The sequence below is a fragment of the Wolffia australiana genome, chromosome 16 (assembly GCF_029677425.1).
Source record: "Wolffia australiana isolate 7733 chromosome 16, ASM2967742v1".
In the NCBI taxonomy this organism is placed as follows: domain Eukaryota; kingdom Viridiplantae; phylum Streptophyta; class Magnoliopsida; order Alismatales; family Araceae; genus Wolffia; species Wolffia australiana.
The window spans coordinates 7,446,371-7,465,866 of NC_135850.1; the positions used below are offsets into that span (position 1 = coordinate 7,446,371).

A 19,496-nucleotide genomic window follows, 5' to 3' on the forward strand; every position below is an offset into this window, starting at 1 on the left:
AGCTCCTACAGCGAATGAAGCAATTGTCATTATCAAAGCAGTGATGAGACACCTCATTGGTGAAGTAATGTTGGGAATTAGAGAGGGAAATATTTTACGAGTGAACAGTGCTATGTCCACCGAGCAACGGACATCATTGTACAAGGCTTGCGAGGCGATGAGAAATAAGATGAGTAAATATGCATCAGCTCTCACTCGCAACACAACCTTCACTGTTGCTGCCCTCGTTGATCCGTCCATGAAGTTGCGTTTGCTAGACCGCGACCAATGGTATGAAACTATCATGTACGTGCAATGCTTATTGGAGTCCCCCGATATCACCGACGACATCAATGGCATTCGTTCAGATTCCTCGGCCTGCTTTCAACCAGAATGGACGTCTAGCGCGTTCTTCAGTGAAGCACTGGACGAGTTGTTACCGAGTAGTGAGGAAATGCCAGCCATTTCCCCAAGACACGAGCTAGAGGTGTACATGAGCTCACCTCCTCTCAAGGGTACCGAACCACTGCATTGGTGGAAAGTCACGCGTGAACATTCATACCCAAGGTTGGCAACGGTAGCGAAGGAATTCTTATCGGTCTGCGCAAGGAATGCTCCATCGGAAAGATTCTTCTCGACTGGTCGTGCAGTCATCACCTAAAAATGTTCAAGGTTGACCACCGAAAGCGTTGAATTATTGATGACACTGAAGTGCTGGTGGCGAGCGGAAGAGGGAGAAGACACCGACGTGAAGCAAGGAGATGAAGACAGCGACAAAGATCCCATGGTATGCTTCACTGTTTTTGTTATTTTATTTCGTTCATTTAGTCGAGAAAGCTATTTAGTGGCTAATCCCATTTGATCTCATTTTTAGGTGACCGGAAAAGAGGCAAAGTCATTTTGAAGAGGAGGAGCATGATTCTTCGATATACTTGGTAACCGCATCTTTATTTTCATATTTATGTTGATGGAGTCCTCTCTTTCGCTCAATACGCAGGGGTCATGGCCATGGGAGCATTTAAATGAATTCTCCTTGATGTTTTATTACAGATGAGGAACGGCGCGGAGCGTGGAGGTGCCGTCGCTGTACAGATGGAATGTTTTGCCTGTCGTCGTCTCACACGTCTCTAATGAAAGAGCCAATCCTGATTTTGGGCCATTGCTTGTCTGTTGATATTTTGGAATTGCAATCAAGGATTTTTTAAATAAATCCTTCTATAATTTTGCAAGCCGTTGTTGTGAATTCGATCTTTACAATTACTATTGTCCTTGCCTTTGAAATAAAGCAGGATATCAGAAAAGAAGAAGAGAAGGAAAAAGAAGAAGAAGAGACGAAGAAGAAGAAGAAGAAGAAGAAGAAGAAGAAGAAGAAGAAGAAGAAGAACAAGAAGAAGACGAAGAAGAAGAAGAAGAAGAAGAAGAAGAAGAAGATGAAGAGGAAGAAGAAGAAGAAGAAGAAGAAGAAGAAGAAGAAGAAGAAGAAGAAGAAGAAGAAGAAAAAGAAGAAGAGGAAGAAGAAGAAGAAGAATAATAATAAGAAGAAGAAGAAAAAGAAGAAGAGGAAGAAGAAGAAAAGGAAAAAGAAGAAGAAGAGAAGAAGAAGAAGAAAAAGAAGAAGAGGAAGAAGAAGCAGAAGAAGAAAAGAACGAAAAAGAATAATAAGAGACGAAGAAGAAGAAGAAGAAGATGAAGAAGAAGAAGAAGAAGAAGAAGAGGAGGAGGAGGAAGAAGAACAAGAAGAAGAGGAGGAGGAGGAATAAGAAGAAGAAGACGAAGAAGAGGAGGAAGAAGAAGAGAGAAGAAGAAGAAGAAGAAGAAGAAGAAGAAGAAGAAGAAGAAGAAGAAGAAGAAGAGGAAGAGAGAAGAAGAAGAAGAAGAAGAAGAAGAAGAAGAAGAATAATAAGAAGAAGAAGAGGAGGAGGAAGAAGAAGAAGAACAAGAAGAAGAAGAAGAAGAAGAGGGAGAGGGAGAGGGAGAGGGGGGAGGGAGAGGGAGAGGGAGAGGGAAAGGGGGAGGAGAAGGAGAAGGAGCGGGAGAGGGAGAGGGAGAGGAGAAGGAGAGGGAGAGAGAGAGGGAGATGGAGAGGGAGGGGAGAAGGAGAGGGAGAGGGAGAGGGAGAGGGAGACGGAGAAGGAGAAGGAGAATTAATTATTTTAATGATTTTTAACTAAGAATTAATTATTTAATAGTGTTACCACATATATTATGAATTAATTTATTAAATAATGTTAAATATTCCTTAAAAAAATACTATGATTTAATAATGCTTAATAAAATTGCTTAAAAAACAGCGAATTAAATATGGCTCGATTATGTTTATTTTAGAATTAAATAATTAATAATGTTCACCACAAATATTATGAGATAACTATTAAATAATGTTTAGCATTTAAAAAAATACAGAATTAAATATTTAATAATGTTTAATATGAATTAAATGTTTTAAACTTTAACACTTTGATTTAATAATGTTTAATCAAATTGCTTAAAAATAGCGAATTAAATATGATTCAATTATATTTATTTTAGAATTAAATAATTAATAATGTTTACCACAAATATTATGAAATAACTATAAATAATGTTTACCATTTTAAAAAATATAGAATTAAATATTTAATAAGTTTAGTATGAATTAAATGTTTTAAACTTTAACACTATGATTTAATAATGTTTAATTAAATTGCTTAAAAAATAGGGAATTAAATATGATTTATTTTAGAATTATTTAATTAATAATGTTTACCACAAATATTATGAAATAACTATAAAATAATGTTTACCATTTTTAAAAAAATAGAATTAAATATTTAATAAAGTTTAACATGAATTAAATGTTTTAAACTTCAACACTATGATTTAATAATTTTTAATTAAATTGCTTAAAAAATAGCCACTTAAGTATGATATAATAATGTTTAATTTAGAATTAAACATTTTATAATGTTTAACACAAATATTATGAATTATATATTAAATATTGTTGAATAACATCATTTTAAAAAATCCGAAAATGTGCAAATTCGGTGCAGTGTGCGGTGCGTTTATGCGCACATAACCGCACCGCCCACCGCCCTTGGTCATTTGTGTGTGCGGAAATTTGCACACCCAGTGCATGTCTAAATTCCGCACTGCACGCGCATGTCTAAATTCAATACAGACATTGTTACGTGTAGTGATTTATGAATATATAGTAAGTTATTAGCAATATCAAGGCACGTAAAGAATATATTCTAACAAGGGAGTTTTATTGGAGGTAGAGATTTTATAGGAGCCAATAGATATGATTTTCAAACATGTGCTGTTGCCAATATGCAGTTTGTCATTGTTGTGATATTCCTATAAATTTGCAATGTTGTGCTGATCAACAGTGATATAGTGAGTGGCGGCGCTGTCAGGATACCAGGCCGACGCGTTAGTGGAGGTGGCAATGTAGGCTTGAGTGGGCAGTAAAGCTCGGTGTTGAGGTTTCCCAAGGGAAACTTTCTGTTGGAATTCACGGCATTCTCTAGCACGATGTGCAATTTGAGTACACAGTTGGCATATAGGCCGGAAGTGCAGAATGGGCAATAACAGAAGTCTGTTTAAGAAGAGACGAGAACAAAAGTTCCTTTAAGAAATATCAAGTGACTCAAAGCTAGAGATGTAGTCGAAGGAGAAAAAATAGTTCAAGCACAAGTTCATCTAAACACACTATCTCTTTCAAATGTTAATTCTGGGTTTTTATGCCAAAAGAACAGAAGAAAACTGAATTTAAAGCATAAACACTTTCAGAAGTGAGGTTTTAATTTAAAAATGTTTCTCCTTAAAACAACACTGAAACTGATAATCACGATCTTCAAATCAACAACATGCAAAGGCGTTCTACGGCACAACGGATCAGGGTTTCCCCAACCTAAAATCAACAAATGTGCTCGTGATGCAGGATGACTAGGGGAGATGGGATGCAGGATGACGATGGGAGCTGGGAACTAGGACAACTAGGGTAGGGCTAGGATAAAATAGACCAAAAATCACACGATCGAGTCTGAGAATATAAATCCGATGAAAATAGTGGTGGTGCAGCCCCTTTCCTCGTCAAGGACGGGAGTACTCTCTTCAACCACCGCGCTTAAACCAAAGCAACACATTCAATAAATCCGGATGGCGATCGCCAGAAGATTCAAAGGCCTATTCAACTATTCGCTTGAAGTATCAACATCTAAATCAAATCTGACGGCGGTGGATAAACACTCGAAGGATACTGGATGAAGAACATGATCACCAAAGAGTGCAGAGAGTACCTCGGCACTAGAATAGTGCGTCGTGTCGATGTGAGAGATTCTTGATGCATCGTTGGCATGGGCGATTGACGTGCGCTTTGACAAGATGTCACGGATCCAATTGCACGGTCAGTTGGTGGGGGTTACCGCCCCCTTGCAGGGTTCGGGACAGCGCCCTGAAACGTAAACGGTATGCGCGGCGGCAAGTGGCTGCGAGGGCGATTGGGGGCACGACGGGCGCGGGGGCAGGCACGGGCGACCCGGGCATGGCGGAGCGGGTGGTTGGGCACGCAGCAGGCATGGGTAGTCGAGCGCGCGGTGGGCGCGGGCGGCCGGTGGCGCGGTCGGACGCCAAGGGCGCGGACGCGGGCGACCGGGGCGTAGAACGGGGGTGGCCGGGGCACAATGCGACAGCCAAGGGCGCAAGCGACAGAGGGAACGGAGCGCAGGCAGCCGGGCGTAGGAGCGCAGGCAGCCGTGAGCGACGGTCGGCATGGGTGGCGGTGTCCTGTGTGGGTGGCAGCTACAGATTGGAACGGAGGAGAATTAGGGCAAATTTTTCATGAGAAAAGAAAGCAAATCTTAAAAAAATGATTCACCAAGTGCTTTTTGCAACATTGGCCTATGTATAGCCTTTTGAGGAAAGAGAAAATAAGAATAAAAATAACCATCACGTTGACGTTTGCGACGTGTCAACTTGTCACTTCAAAGGGCAGTTCTGCAATTGGTGTTGACGACGTGCCATGATGCAGGACTTCAGTTGACATCCTGTGTGTAAGTGGAGGCACGTCTGTCGCCGGTGCATTTATGTGGTCGCCATCAGGGCGGTTCTGCAGTTGACATTGACGACGAGTCAGGATGTTGGACGTCTCGGATGACGGTGGAGGCACGTCTGAAGATGGTGCGTTGACGTCGTCGCCACCACCTCGACTTTGCAAAATTCCATTCTGTACCTCGGCTACTTGCTGCTCATGGCCACCGCCGCCATCATGCTCGCCACAGGCACTATCGTCATCCTCTCCTCTTTGTCATTTGCCACATTTTTATGTTTTCTAATGGAAATAAATAAAATTTCGTCATACGACATAGTCATTCGTCCATAATCTTCGTCTTTCGTCAGTCGTCACAAATGACAACGGCGAATGAAGAATGACGGAAGTATGACTGTTCAGTCATCCGTCTATCACTACGGACGAAAACCGATGAGGAAATTTCAATGACTGATGACGAAACCGTCATCCTTCTTGCAGCTCTATTCCGTCTTCACTAGGATCTTATCTGCTGCTGTTTTTGATCTTTTTCAACCGTATGATACGTTTTATTTCGTTCAGATCTTTGAGCATAATACTTGTCGTGAAAGGTCTCCCAGCCGTTTGTAGTAAAGTCAGTTTAATGGTGAAAACATTTATAATGTTTTTCTGGCTCCACATGACCATCGGATGCAAGAAATGTTGATATTTTCAAGGAATATGGATAAGGGACATCAGAAAATATCTAGCTGAAGAAGAAAAAATACTCTGAATCATTATTTTATGCCTAGAGTTTTATGGGCATGCACAAATAAAAAAATAAATTCGCCATAAGCAAGCTGAGGCACATAAGAGCCGGCATTCTCAAAGGTTGACTTCCGGTAACAACGAAATCCGACGATTACTTGAATCATATAACCCGAGAAGCTGTTTGGGTCTTGCTTAGGAGTTTCTTCCTACTCCTAAAAGACCTGGCGGCACAACTCGTCTTTGGTATCATCATTAACTCGGAACGACTGTCCAAAAAAAAGAAGCCTGTAGAGCCCTTTAACGCGGGTTAGCATTAAGACTAGCCGTACGTTAGAAGACGAGAAGGCACCGACTGAAACGAAGCTCCTCGATTTGTCGCACCAAATTGAAGTTTCGTCGTTTTCCAAGTGAATCAACTGGCCGGAGCATTAAACAAAGCCGTACTATATTACCCAGAAGCGATTGATTACAGGTATAACCTATCCTTCTCAAACGATATAAAAATAGGAGTTGACCCTCAACTTCTATTAGAAATGAATATTATGGTGATCGCATATATGTCGACATAGTTTCCTCACCCTACACGAGCAGGCGTGCCGCGCTTGGTAGTTGACCTTGGGCCTCGGCTTCTATATAACTGAGATATAGCGCCAAAAAGAAATCTTCATCCAAGGCATCAAAGAGGTAAAAGAGTTCGAAAAAGATGGCAGTTACCACCAAATTCCCCGGTACTGTTAAGGCCCTGGCGGTTCTCTTTGTCATCGTGGCTGCTGCCTTGTTTGGCACAGCGTGGGGGAGCACTCTGACTGTGTTCTCCGGGCCGGCGTGCGGAGGGAGGAACAAAGACTTCAACGGCTGCGGCTGCTTCCCCATCGGCCACTACCACTCGGGCTTCCACTTTGTACACGCGGAGGGGCAGGAAGGGCTCATGTACAACACCACCGCCAATTGCACCGGCCCGCACATCCACGTTCGGAGGGAGACCCGATTCTGCGGCGGTAACCCCTACAAGAGCGTCCGCCTCGTCTGCGGCGCAGCCCATCGCTGATCTATTCAGCGATGAAATCGGGTAATAAACGCGGTAGCTGCAGTTAAACAGCATTGCCGGATGTAATAAAGTGCGGCGCTCCATGAGTTTGTGGCCGCTTGGCTGTTTTCCATTTCTTGTTTTCTCATGCATCTTTTGGGTCTTCTACTTTCTTAACGCAAAAAAAACGATAAAACGGCCGGTTTGCGCTTCCTATTATCTGATCTTTATTCGTCTCTGTTCTCATCCCAAGCACAAGAAAAGGCTGGCAGGCGGAAAGAGCGATGTCTCTATTCTAACATTACGAATATCAAGCCGCTTCATTACATCGAAGTTTACCAGTAGAAAAATAAGTAATAAGCATATAATAAAAGTAATTTACGGAAGTGATATAATTTGGTTGTACCCGTTTACGCGTCGAGCTCGAACGCGGAAACGGGGAAGCTGTCGGCGAGACCAGTTCCCGTCTTAAAGATGATCTTGCCGGAAGCCGGATCGTCGATGTAGACCTCCACGACGGAGAGCCAGAGCAGCATCTCTCTCGCCTTCACCCCCGTCATCTTCTTGATCTTCCGCGGCTCCACCGTCGCCGTGACCTCCGTCGCGTACGACACGAGCTGCTTGATCGCCTTGAAGTTGTGCTCCACCTTCTTCTTCCGCAGCACCCACAGGAAGCCGTCCTGCTTGTTGTAGCCCACCTCTGTTACGTCGTTGAGAGGAATCAGTCCGAGCGGGAGGCCGAGATCCTTGAGTAGCTCGACCAGCATCTTCTTGCAGGCAGCTTCGCCGTGGAAAACCTCGGCATTGTTTCTATAGCTGTCCACGGGCGAGGGAGGAGCCATTAAGGGAACTACGGGGCTATGAGTAGAAAGGAGAGAATGAACAATAAGCGGTCGGAGTTAGAAAAGTAGATTTGGTTTTTGGGTTGGAATGATAATTTATGGAGGAAAACGAAGCTGCAATGGGTTTTTATAGGAAGAAGGTATCAGGATACGCGGTGGACGAGTGGCATGGAATCAACCAGAAATCGCCGGACGGGTTACACGGCCGCAGTAAGTCTTTGGTTCAGTCTGCGGTTGAGGATCCTGACCTGGTCATGCCATCCAGCGTTGACCTGGCCAAGTATCTAGGCCGCTCAATGAATTTGACGGTAGAGTTTATGACTAAACTGACCAGCGGAGGCCAATGTTCTAGATATGAGCCATTCAGCAGAGACATTCAAAGTCATCGCCGGCAGGCCCAAACCACGATTTAAATCGGCCATGTAACCCGTTGGCCCTTGGCTGGACTGCCTTCTTGCCGCTCTTCCCCCGCGAATGCTGATATTCCCTTTCATATAAGAACCCTCTTCAGCTTCCTCTTTGAACCGCCCTGAATTTAAATCTTTCTTGTTAAACTACAACCGCTTATTGTTCCTCATCTTCTTTCTTCTCATAGCCTTTCAGTCGCTCTGATGGCTCCTCCCTCGACCGTGGACAGCTACAGAAACAACGCAGAGGTTTTCAACGGCGAAGCTGCCTGCAAGAAGATGCTGGTCGAGATGTTCAAGGAGCTCGGCGTCCCTCTCGGACTGATTCCTCTCGACGATGTCACACAGGTGGGTTACAACAAGCAAGACGGCTTCCTGTGGGTGCTGCGGAAGAAGAAGGTGGAGCACAACTTCAAGGCGATCAAGCAGCTCGTGTCGTACGCGACGGAGGTCACGGCGACGGTGGAGCCGCGGAAGATCAAGAAGATGACGGGCGTGAAGGCGAGGGAGATGCTTCTCTGGCTCTCCGTCGTGGAGGTTTACATCGACAATCCCGCCTCCGGAAAGATCATCTTTAAGACCGGAACTGGTCTCGCCGACAGCTTCCCAGTTTCCGCTTTTGAGCTGGAAGGCTGAATGGAGAGAACGAAGTCTGGCTATTTAAACGTATTAGGTTTGTTTGAGGCTCGTAATTCGTTTATGATTGGAAATAGATTTCTACCTTATGCTCTGGTATAAATTAAGCTCCGCTTCGTTCATTGAACGGGTAGATACAAGTTCTTCCTCGCGTAAGAGAGAAACACATGATCAGGGCAAAATATTTTGATGACCCGCGTCTAACGTTTATAAGACAGAAAGACAGGGACATTGCAGCCGTGTTCCCTGCAGAGTTTCGCAACCTAAGCCTGCTGTAGAAGAATAGGTGTCCACTTTGTCGTGTTATACTCAAACATGAGGTAGTAATTCCATTGGTATGTTGAACTGGAAAAGTAAAATTACGTGAAGCTTCAAGTCGGACGCACTTTTATTCACGTCTCGTTAATTACACGGAATCAAAGTCAGCGGAAAGCAGTACCCATACTGAATAATCTGATCGTTTCATATTAAATTTTAAGTGACACAAAATTAAACACCCTAAGTCGCCTTACCCGACAATTTTAATAAAGAATATCTCGAGATAAGCCTATTATTATGAATGTATTCCATCTTCCTAATATTATTCGTTACAGATGATGCCATCATAACTCTCATGCTCTTCGGTTCTATACCGCTTCATACTTATTCGGTCAAATTATAATTTTCCATTCTATTTATTCTGTTCCGTTCACTACCGTCTCCTAACCAAATCTTTTATTCTGTGTTGAGAAATAATAAAAATATACTTATTGATCATTGTTTCTCGTTGTACAGATGTTCATAACTTACTCTGTAATTAGTGACAAACCTGTAAGAGGACTTTTAGAAGTGTTATCGCACAGATCTATTTATATGCAATAACCGGAAACAACTCCATGGATGGACTTCAAAAGCTGTCAACAATGACTTAAGGTATTTAACTGTCTGCGAACTATTTCTTAACCGATTGATGCAACCATATGTGGTGCACATGCAACATTGTTTTGCCGTTAGCCTACATAGAGCAGAACATGTTTCAAATACTTTATCGAGAACATTCAGAAGTTTTTAAAATAAAGCCTAGTTATGAACATCAATGAAATTTTAAAATAAATTGGTTTTAGTTTTCCATGCCCCTGATTATTAAAAACATAGGGGTTTAAAATAAACCTTTTACCTCATTCATTAAGCACAATAAAAACTATTTTAATAGAAAATTAAGTAGGAAGATATCTTTGGACTAACATGTTGTGACATTATTTTAGGTCATGCGAGTTTTTACCAGAAAGTGAAATTTCGTTAACTTGTCAAATATAATGCTCACAACAACGCATACAATACTACGTTCAAGGGTAGTTAAACACAACTAAATATATATTATATAACATTCAGAACTATGGCTTTAAATGTTCCTTAATCTTATGAAAAATTTATACTTATCATATGTTTATATTATGGTTTTTATATTATACAATATTCACGTGAATAAATCTTATGAAACGTTTATACTTATGACTATTTTCATGTAAAAATGTTATTTGACCTGTGAATGAACCCTTGCCTTAGAAAAATTTAAGCCCTATTTTTAATAACGAACTTAATATTAAACTATCGAAGGCATTAAATTTTTGGGAACATACAGACAGAATAAATTTCAACTTCAAAAAAGCATTACAACCATTTCTGGTAGTTCTTTATAATTAAATATTAACCACTCTGTATTAAAGTTCAAAATACAACAAATGCCTTCTAGAGTTCACATAATATTTCTGCTTGCAAACGGTCAGACTGGTTACGTTGTCTAATACAGGGTTCTTTCAATCTCCGATCACATGATCATCAAGCAAATAATTGAATTCATCGTGGAGAGGTAAAAACCAAGACTTCAAGCCGCCATGTAGTCCATCCGACCTTAGCTTGCTGCCTCCTTGTCGTTCCTCCAACCTGTATGCTAATATCATCTTCTCTAATAACCTTCTCCAGCTTCCTATTCCTTTTAATAAAGTAACTCCCACACTGAAATCAAAACTCTCTTTTTTAACAATGATTGCTTGTTGTCCTCACAATAGCCTTCTTGAACAATTTAGGTGCATTTTCCCCCCCCATAACCTCTCAGGTTCTCTCGTCACTACTGGATAGAAAACCATAAATAGATAAACGGGTGCAGCTTCCAAGCCTATTGCCTTATGAAACTCTAGTTATAGTGGACAAAAGTATGAATCCTGACTGGCTCTTGGGATTTTCAGAACACAACATATTTTCAAGCTAAATTCAATGCTCAAATGGAGTGGCCATTGTGCAGTCCGCATTGTTTCCATTGAAAACTGCGGTTACCTTGTGGAGTTTCTTTATTGCTGAAAAAAGTATATAATTTTATGAAGATATCTTTGGAAATTTCTCATCAAACTTTACTTTCCAGATACTTGCAATTTTATTTACTATTAGACACACTTATTTCTGATGTCACAAAATTAACCATCTTTATTGTTTTTTCTCTCAACTATCTTATTGATCAATATACTTCAACCCGTGCTTATTAAGAAGACAGAGTTATTCTACTCTGTTCTTATAAATTACTACAAATCAATATTGCAGATATTTATCTCAGCTATCCTACTATTTAATGATATTTACTGTCTACAAATTAAATTGTCAAACTGCACGGAATATTATCTCAAATTTGAATTTCAATGCTTATTGAGAGAGAAATGAAGATTTTCCGAGGTGACGGAAATGAACGGAAGAGAATTTATCGCAAAAAAAAGAACATTTTGAAACCTAATCATTGTTAACGTGGATTCAAGAATAGAGCATGAGAACTATAATGGCATAATGGGTGGAACAAGATTGGGATATTAGCAGTATGTTTTATAACGTTTAAACTATCAGACTCCGTTCTCTCCGTTCAGGCTTCCAGCTCAAAAGCGGAAACTGGGAAGCTGTCAGCGAGACCGGTTCCGGTCTTAAAGATGATATTGCCGGAGGCCGGATCGTCGATGTAGACCTCCACCACGGAGAGCCAGAGAAGCATCTCCCTCGCCTTCAGACCCGTCATCTTCTTGATCTTTCGCGGCTCCACCATCGCCGTGACCTCCGTCGCGTAGGACACGAGCTGCTTGATCGCCTTGAAGTTGTGCTCCACCTTCTTCTTCCGCAGCACCCACAGGAAGCCGTCCTGCTTGTTGTAGCCCACCTCTGTGACATCGTTGAGTGGAATCAGTCCGAGCGGGAGGCCGAGATCCTTGAGTAGCTCGACCAGCATCTTCTTGCAGGCAGCTTCGCCGTGGAAAACCTCGGCATTGTTTCTGTAGCTGTCCACGGGCGAGGGAGGAGCCATGAAGGTGAATAAGGGCAAAGGAGAGAGGGAACGATAAGCAGTTTTAGTTTAAGAAGAGATATTTGACTTCAGGGCGGGAGTGATAATATACGGAGGAGAAGTTGAAGCGGGTTCTTATAGGAAGAGGATACCAAACTCGGTGGAAGTGCGGGGAGGAGGCAGTCAACAAACGCCGGACGGGTTCACGGCCGCTTTAAGTCTTGGTTTGGGCTTGCCAATGACGACTTGATCGTTGGTGACGTTAACGGAATCGAATATGACAGGGCATAATTACTTATGACGGTCCCAACTAGGAGATATACCGCGGGCAAACCGAGATATACAAATGCGCCACATCTTACTCTCTGTAAGACCATGAATCGGCTAACATTGAAAAAATACAGGAAGTACAGCCGATCTTACGATAGGGCAGTGTCATGTATTTCGACTGTTTCGTGCAAAATGCCGCGCACTAAACATTACAAACGCTTTTACCCGCATATTACGCTAAGTGTTATAGTCAGGGCTTCGTATTAGTCATCTTCAACATCCATCTAGAACATTGGCCTCCGATGGTCCGCTTAGTCTTAAATTCTACCGTCAAACTCATTGAGCGGCCAAGATACTTGGCCAGGTCAACGCCGGATGGCATGACCAAGTCAGAATACTCAACCGCAGAATGAACCCAAGACTTACTGCGGCCGTGTAACCCGTCCGGCGATTTCTGGCTGATTCCATGCAACTCGTCCACCGCGTATACTGATACCTTGTTCCTATAAGAGCCCTTTGCAGCTTCGTCTTCCACCATATATTATCACTCCAACCCTAAAACCAAATCTTCTTTTTGAACTCTGACTGATTCTCCTTCATTCTTCTTCCCTTTTTGTGCTTCGTATTCGTACCGCATTCATCACCCTCATGTCTCCTCCCTCAGTCGTGGACAGCTACAGAAACAACGCAGATGTTTTCCATGGCGACGCTATCGGCAAGAAGATGCTGGCCGAGCTGCTCAAGGAACTCGGCCTCCCGCTCGGACTGATTCCTCTCAACAATGTCACAGAGGTGGGCTAAAACAAGCAAGACGGCTTCCTCTGGGTGGTGCGGAAGAAGAAGGTGGAGCACAACTTCAAGGTGATCAAGCAGCTCGTGTCGTACGCGACGGAGGTCACGGCGACGGTGGAGCCGCGAAAGATCAAGAAGATGACGGGCGTGAAGGCGAGGGAGATGCTTCTCTGGCTCTCCTTTGTGGAGGTCTACATCGACTATCCGGTCTCTGGCAATATCATCTTTAAGACCGGAACCGGTCTCGCTGACAGCTTCCCAGTTTCTGCGTTCGAGTTGGAAGAGTGAATAGGAAGAACCAAATAACGTTTGTTCCAAAAGTTAGTTTGATCATATAGCCTACCAGCTTTGTTTTTAAGTTTGTTTCAGGTTGTGTTGAAGACCCAGAATATATGAACAAGCCTTGGTAGGCTACAAGCATAATGAAATAAAATTAGTCGTAACCAAACTTCAAGCCATCCCAGCCCAAACCCCGCATTCTAACGGGCCAGCTCTTTAAACAAATTAATAAAATCTCAACCATCCAAAATTCCAAGTACATAAGATGGTGAAATCAAAGGACCTCAATCTAAAAATTTCTTCTGCAAACTCATCTTTCAGTGGTGGCTGCTAACTAGGGCAATTAGGCCATACAAGTAACGAATCAGGAAGATACCGTTTAATGGGGTTCCATGGCTGCGGGTTCGTCATAGCGGCTGATCATCCTACTCAAAATTAGTAAGTGCGTGGGATAGAAACACCCTTCTCCAGGTTTGGTGGTCAACACCTTCACCGAAATAGCGGTTTTTAACTAGGGGAATCATTACAGTCTATCTGTGGAGTTGATAGATGAGTCCCTTAAAGCGACCTACACATCGACAGCATGCAAGGCCTTGGTCCATGAGTCCCAAAGTCAGATCATCACTAATACGAAGGAATTTCAGATAGTAAAATCAAGGACAGCATCTTGCAAGTTTGATCATGAGTGGTGACAGCTGTAGTATGCCTGTGCAAACTGTTGGAGTTTATGAGCAATCTCCAAGAAGTCTCTACCGATGGCAGCAGGAAAGGCAGTAGCGGGAAAAGCACACAAATGCTAGGGGGAGGTCATTGACACCCCTTTCCCTTTCTTGCCAAACTAGGGACAATATTGATTTCTTCTAAATTTCTTTTATTGGTGTTTAATTTATATCATTAGTTGAGTGCATCAAATGTGATTGACACCAAGTAGGACTCGAGTTTTCATTTCACTTTCTCAGAACAGTCTAACCGTGGAATTTCCTCTTCATCTAATTTCCTATTCATCCTCTCATCGCTGATAAATTCATTATGCCTTATTTTACTTAATATAAATGTACATGAAAGTACTCTAACCAGAACTCCTGCTACGTATATTTTTTATATGTTAGTTTAAATAAATACTAATGATCTCAGCTCTACAAAAGGTACTAACTCCACTTTTTTCATTTTATATCTGATAAAAACGAGATATTCCTTTCCTACTATCTATGGAAACCTCTGGACATATTTCCGTACCATGAATAAATTATCACTTCATAAATGTTAATCTTTCAAGAGAAAGAATAATAATAACATGAGTACATATTATCTCCTCGAAGTAGTAGTTTTATTATTCTAACTGTCTTCTTTAGTCTATGCATTAGCCTTTGTCATTAAGTATATTTAATCTTACGTGGACCCACCTTATTCCAATATAAAATATTACTAAGTCATAATATTAAATAACAAAGGCCTCTTATTTCCCCATTATCATATTATCGTCTTATTATATTTATTTGTGTCTCAGGTATTGAAACTATATTTAAGTCCAAGTTCATATGAAAATGTCCTCACGAGCGCATAGACATATTTGAATGAAGAAATATAAATTTGATTTCATTGAAGGGTAGATATAATTAGAAACCCTAAGTTGCCTTAATAAACACTTTGAAATAAATCAGATCTCTAGATATGCTTCTAACATACTTAAATTCTGTAACAAACTACTAATCTCCCAATCTCATTCTTCACCCATTATGCTAAGAGATCTCACTCCTTATGCTTCTATACACCTTAAAGATCAATAGGTTTTGAAATGTTGATTGTTATTGCAATATATTATCCTCCATTCATTTCCGTCACCTCATAAAATCTTCCTTGCTCTCTCAATCAATACTGAAATTCATATTTAGAGATCGTGTTCCTTTTAGTTCAACAGCTTAATGTGTAGCAAGTAAATATCATTAAATATTTTAAGACTAGTGAACATTTATGCAATATCGCTTACTAGCGATTTATTATAAATGAGTATAATAACTATATCGTTTTAATACGGGTGCACTGAAGTAATGGATGAGTAAGATAATTAAGAGAAAAAATACGAAAGATAGTTTTGTAACATCAGATATAAATGTGATTGATGGTAAAGAAAATTTCGAGCATCGGGAAAGTAAAGTTTTGCCATAAACTTCCGGAGATATTTTCATCAAATTGTATACTTTTTCCAGCAATAAAGAAATTCCACAAGGTAACGGCAGTTTTACATTGAAAGAACGCAGGCGGCGCGATGGATCCTTTGTTTCTGCATTGAATTTTGCTTGAAAATATGTTGTATTCTGGAAACCTTATGAGGCAGTCACGATTACTACTTTTTTTGTTTACCATAGCTAATGTTTCATGAGGCAATGGGCATTGAAGCTGCACCAGTTATCTATTTTTGGTCTTCTGTCCCGCATAATCTTCCCATGCCAACAAAATACGACAGATTTACCAAGAGACAGCCAAATGCGCCTTCAGTTCCTCTCATTAGAACTGTGAAAAAAGAAACATAGTTAGGACCTTGTCTTAGTTCCCTCTAAATCAAATTTCAAACTAGGACGCTTGGCTTCCCTAGTCGGAATAATTCTACTTGCGAACGGTCAAACTCATTACGCTGCGCCGTGGGTATGTGGCCGGGCCAAACCAATCTAAGCAGATAATTTAAGTCATAACCGGCCTGCCCAAACCAAGACTTAAAGCTGCCGTGTAACCCGTCCGGCCTTCGCTGACTGCCTCCTCGCCGTTCTTCCACCGCGTATGCCGATATCCTCTTTATATAAAGTCATCTCCAGCTTCATCTTCCACCCATATTATCATTCCCGCCCTTGAATCAAGTCTGATTTATAAACGACTGCTTATCGTTCCTCCTCTCCTTTCTACTCATAGCCTCTCAGTCGCTCTGATGGCTCCTCCCTCGGCCGTGGACAGCTACAGAAACAAGGGCGAGGTTTTCCACGGCGAGGCTACCTGCAAGAAGATGCTGGCCGAGCTGCTCAAGGAGCTCGGCCTCCCTCTCGGACTGATTCCTCTCAACGACGTAACAGAGGTGGGCTACAACAAGCAGGACGGCTTCCTGTGGGTGCTGCGGAAGAAGAAGGTGGAGCACAACTTCAAGGCGATCAAGCAGCTCGTGTCGTACGCGACGGAGGTCACGGCGACGGTGGAGCCGCGGAAGATCAAGAAGATGACGGGCGTGAAGGCGAGGGAGATGCTTCTCTGGCTCTCCGTCGTGGAGGTTTACATCGACGATCCGGCTTCCGGAAAGATCATCTTTAAGACGGGAACTGGTCTCGCCGACAGCTTCCCCGTTTCCGCGTTCGAGCTCGACGCGTAAACGGGTACAACCAAATTATATCACTTCCGTAAATTACTTTTATTATATGCTTATTACTTATTTTTCTACTGGTAAACTTTGATGTAACGAAGCGGCTTGATATTCGTAATGTTAGAATAGAGACATCGCTCTTTCCGCCTGCCAGCCTTTTCTTGTGCTGGGGATGAGAACAGAAACGAATAAAGATCAGATAATAGGAAGCGCAAGCCGGCCGTTTTATCGTTTTTTTTGCGTTAAGAAAATAGAAGACCCGAAAGATGCATGAGAAAACAAGAAATGGAAAACAGCCAAGCGGCCACAAACTCATGGAGCGCCGCACTTAATTACATTCAGCAATGCTGGTAACTACAGCTACCGCGTTATTAGCCAGTTTCATCGCTGAATAGTTCAGCGATGGGCTGCGCCGCAGACGAGGCGGACGCTCTTGTAGGGTTTACCGCAGCAGAAGCGGGTCTCCCTCCTGACGTGAATGTGGGGCCCGGTGCAATTGGCGGTGGTGTTGTACATGAGCCCTTCCTGCCCCTCCGCGTGTACAAAGTGGAAGCCCGTGTTGGGGTTTGTCAGCCCCCCACCATTACGAGAATGTGGAGAGGGGGGGGCTTGACTAGTCAAGCTTCAATAATGGAGGGGAAGTTGAAAAGGCTTAACCCTCCCGTCTTGTCTCTTTGTGGGAATATGAAGAGGCTTGCTCGGGGAATATGAAAATGCTCATGGCTTTTAATATTCCAGACTTTTCACATTCCCTGAACCTGTACTTGGCACTCTATATATAGACGGCAAACCTGTTCACAAATGAAATGCATATGAGTTTTCTGTTCATTCTTCTTGTCTCTTCATCTCTTCTCCTCTCTCTCTCCCTTGGTTTGTCTTCATCACTCCTTGGTGGTCACTCCCTTGGCTTGGGAGTTGCTCTGCAGCGCCACACGAGAAGCTAGTGCCCTGCACCGAGAGTCTTGGACGTTGACGTCACGCCGGTGACGTAAGAGGTTCTTGTTATCTGTCTCTATACGCCCACACATTTATCTCATCCGAGTTGATTCCGCTTTTCACCGTAGCATCTTGGGTCGTTGTTCTCTTCAACGAGTTTTAATAGCCCGAGTGGTAGTGGCCGATGGGGAAGCAGCCGCAGCCGTTGAAGTCTTTGTTCCTCCCTTCACACGCCGGCCCGGAGAACACAATCAGAGTGCTCCCCCACGCTGTGCCAAACAAGGCAGCGGCCATAATGACAAAGAGAACCGCCAGGGCAGTAGCAGTACCAGGCATTTTGGTGTTAACTGCCATCTTCCATAACCTCTATAAGCTTGTTGATGCCTTGGATGAAGATTTCTTCTCTCGCTATATCTCCGTTATATACAAGTTGAGGCCCAAGGTCAACTACCAAGAGCGGCACGCCTGCTTATTTATGGTGAGGAAACTATGTCGACATATATGCGATCACCATAATATTCATTTCTAATAGAAACTGAAGGTCAAGTACTAATTTTATATCATTTGAGAAAGATAGGTTCCTCGTTTAGTATATTGCCTCTGGGTTATATGTCCAGTTCGACTTTTTTTGGATAATCTATTGAATTTAGCGATCGCACTAAAGAAAGATAGAATGGGCAATAGAAAGAAACGTCTAAACATGAACCGAAATTGGATCTCTGTTTGTATGCCTAAGCAATCATTCGATTTAGTCTTTCCAAAAGTCAACCTCTCAGTCGGTTCTTATGCGCCAGCGCTTGGATATTACGCATTCATCTGCATCTATCAAATTAAACAGGCGCATAAAAATCTTTCCATAAAATAATGGTAATAAGTAAATTTATTCGCTGAAATATCTGATATATTGTTTTTGAAAGTATCACAATATATCATATGCAATAGTTATCTCTGACCACGTGAAGAGCATTTTTTATAATCTGGTTAACTTGGAGCGGTGGAAAGACTATTCAATATACATATTTTTTAAGAATCATAAACTTAACTTTGCAATATCCATTGTTCGAAAATACCTCGTTATGTCGATATCATTTCGTTCGCTTTGCGAAGCAGACTAACTTTAAGTTATTTAGGACAAATCTTGGTAGTTCATTTGAAGCTTGGCTTCGTCTTTGTACAAGTAAACTCAAAGCCCCGGTACGATGAAGAGATCTGGAATCGAGCTTCCATTAATAGTATATAGAACTAACGCCATTATTTTTATGAATAATGTAAAATCAAATTTTAGTCCACGTAAGAAGTTTTATTTATTTGATGTGTAGTTCAGTCTAATGTAAAGAGATTATCTTTTACTATTTTCTCCCAAAAATACTCAATAACTCCCTCAATATGGATTAAAGAATACTTCTGTGAGGTCCTTGTCATTTAGGGGTTAAAAAGACGTGGTCTCTCCATAAGTCTGTGTCGGATTGAACCCAATGCATATTAAAGAAAGAATAAGAGAGTACATAACTTTATTTGGAGGAGGGAGAGAGATCGATTGGGGGTCCTAATGGAGCAGATTTAGGAGTGTAGTGTAACTCTTCTCCTTAAGCTGGAGCAGATAAATCAAACATGCCGAGATTGGTACATAACGTTTCATACAGTGCTCCAAGAAGGCTCGTAGCGAAGATGAGAACCAATTGGATTGGATGAAGTCCCATGTGCCATGGGGAGGACAGCATGTAGAACCTTATCCAGTATGTAGTCACAATCAATTGCAATGTGCTTGGTCTTCTCGTAAAAAAATAAATTTTCCATGGATGAAGATTTCTACTTGATGGTGAAAATATGTGGGCAGAAATGGATAGAAACTTCTGTCTGTGGAATCGTACCAGAGTACATCTTCTTCGATGGCTTGGGGTGAATCTTCTGGATCATATCAGTGGAGAC

General features: G+C 42.0%; 4 protein-coding genes and 1 pseudogene across 4 annotated transcripts; 3 read left to right on the top strand and 2 right to left on the bottom strand.

The window, feature by feature from the left end:
* Positions 1-7,037: 7,037 nt before the first annotated feature.
* Positions 7,038-7,609, bottom strand: LOC144713979 (uncharacterized protein At5g01610-like). Its single transcript, XM_078588716.1, has one exon. It carries the CDS (start codon positions 7,607-7,609, stop codon positions 7,178-7,180), a length of 432 nt encoding a protein of 143 aa, XP_078444842.1. The 3' UTR covers positions 7,038-7,177.
* A 286-nt stretch (positions 7,610-7,895) lies between these two features.
* LOC144713980 (uncharacterized) lies at positions 7,896-8,758 on the top strand. Its single transcript, XM_078588717.1, has one exon. The coding sequence runs from the start codon at positions 8,221-8,223 to the stop codon at positions 8,650-8,652; it is 432 nt and encodes a 143-aa protein (XP_078444843.1). The 5' UTR covers positions 7,896-8,220; the 3' UTR covers positions 8,653-8,758.
* A 2,649-nt stretch (positions 8,759-11,407) lies between these two features.
* Positions 11,408-12,684, bottom strand: LOC144713749 (uncharacterized). Its single transcript, XM_078588426.1, has one exon. The coding sequence runs from the start codon at positions 11,966-11,968 to the stop codon at positions 11,537-11,539; it is 432 nt and encodes a 143-aa protein (XP_078444552.1). The 5' UTR covers positions 11,969-12,684; the 3' UTR covers positions 11,408-11,536.
* Positions 12,685-12,778: 94 nt separating this feature from the next.
* On the top strand, positions 12,779-13,367 carry LOC144713856 (uncharacterized; annotated as a pseudogene).
* Positions 13,368-16,062: 2,695 nt separating this feature from the next.
* Positions 16,063-16,779, top strand: LOC144714007 (uncharacterized protein At5g01610-like). The gene has a single exon (XM_078588742.1). It carries the CDS (start codon positions 16,209-16,211, stop codon positions 16,638-16,640), a length of 432 nt encoding a protein of 143 aa, XP_078444868.1. The 5' UTR covers positions 16,063-16,208; the 3' UTR covers positions 16,641-16,779.
* Positions 16,780-19,496: the final 2,717 nt, after the last annotated feature.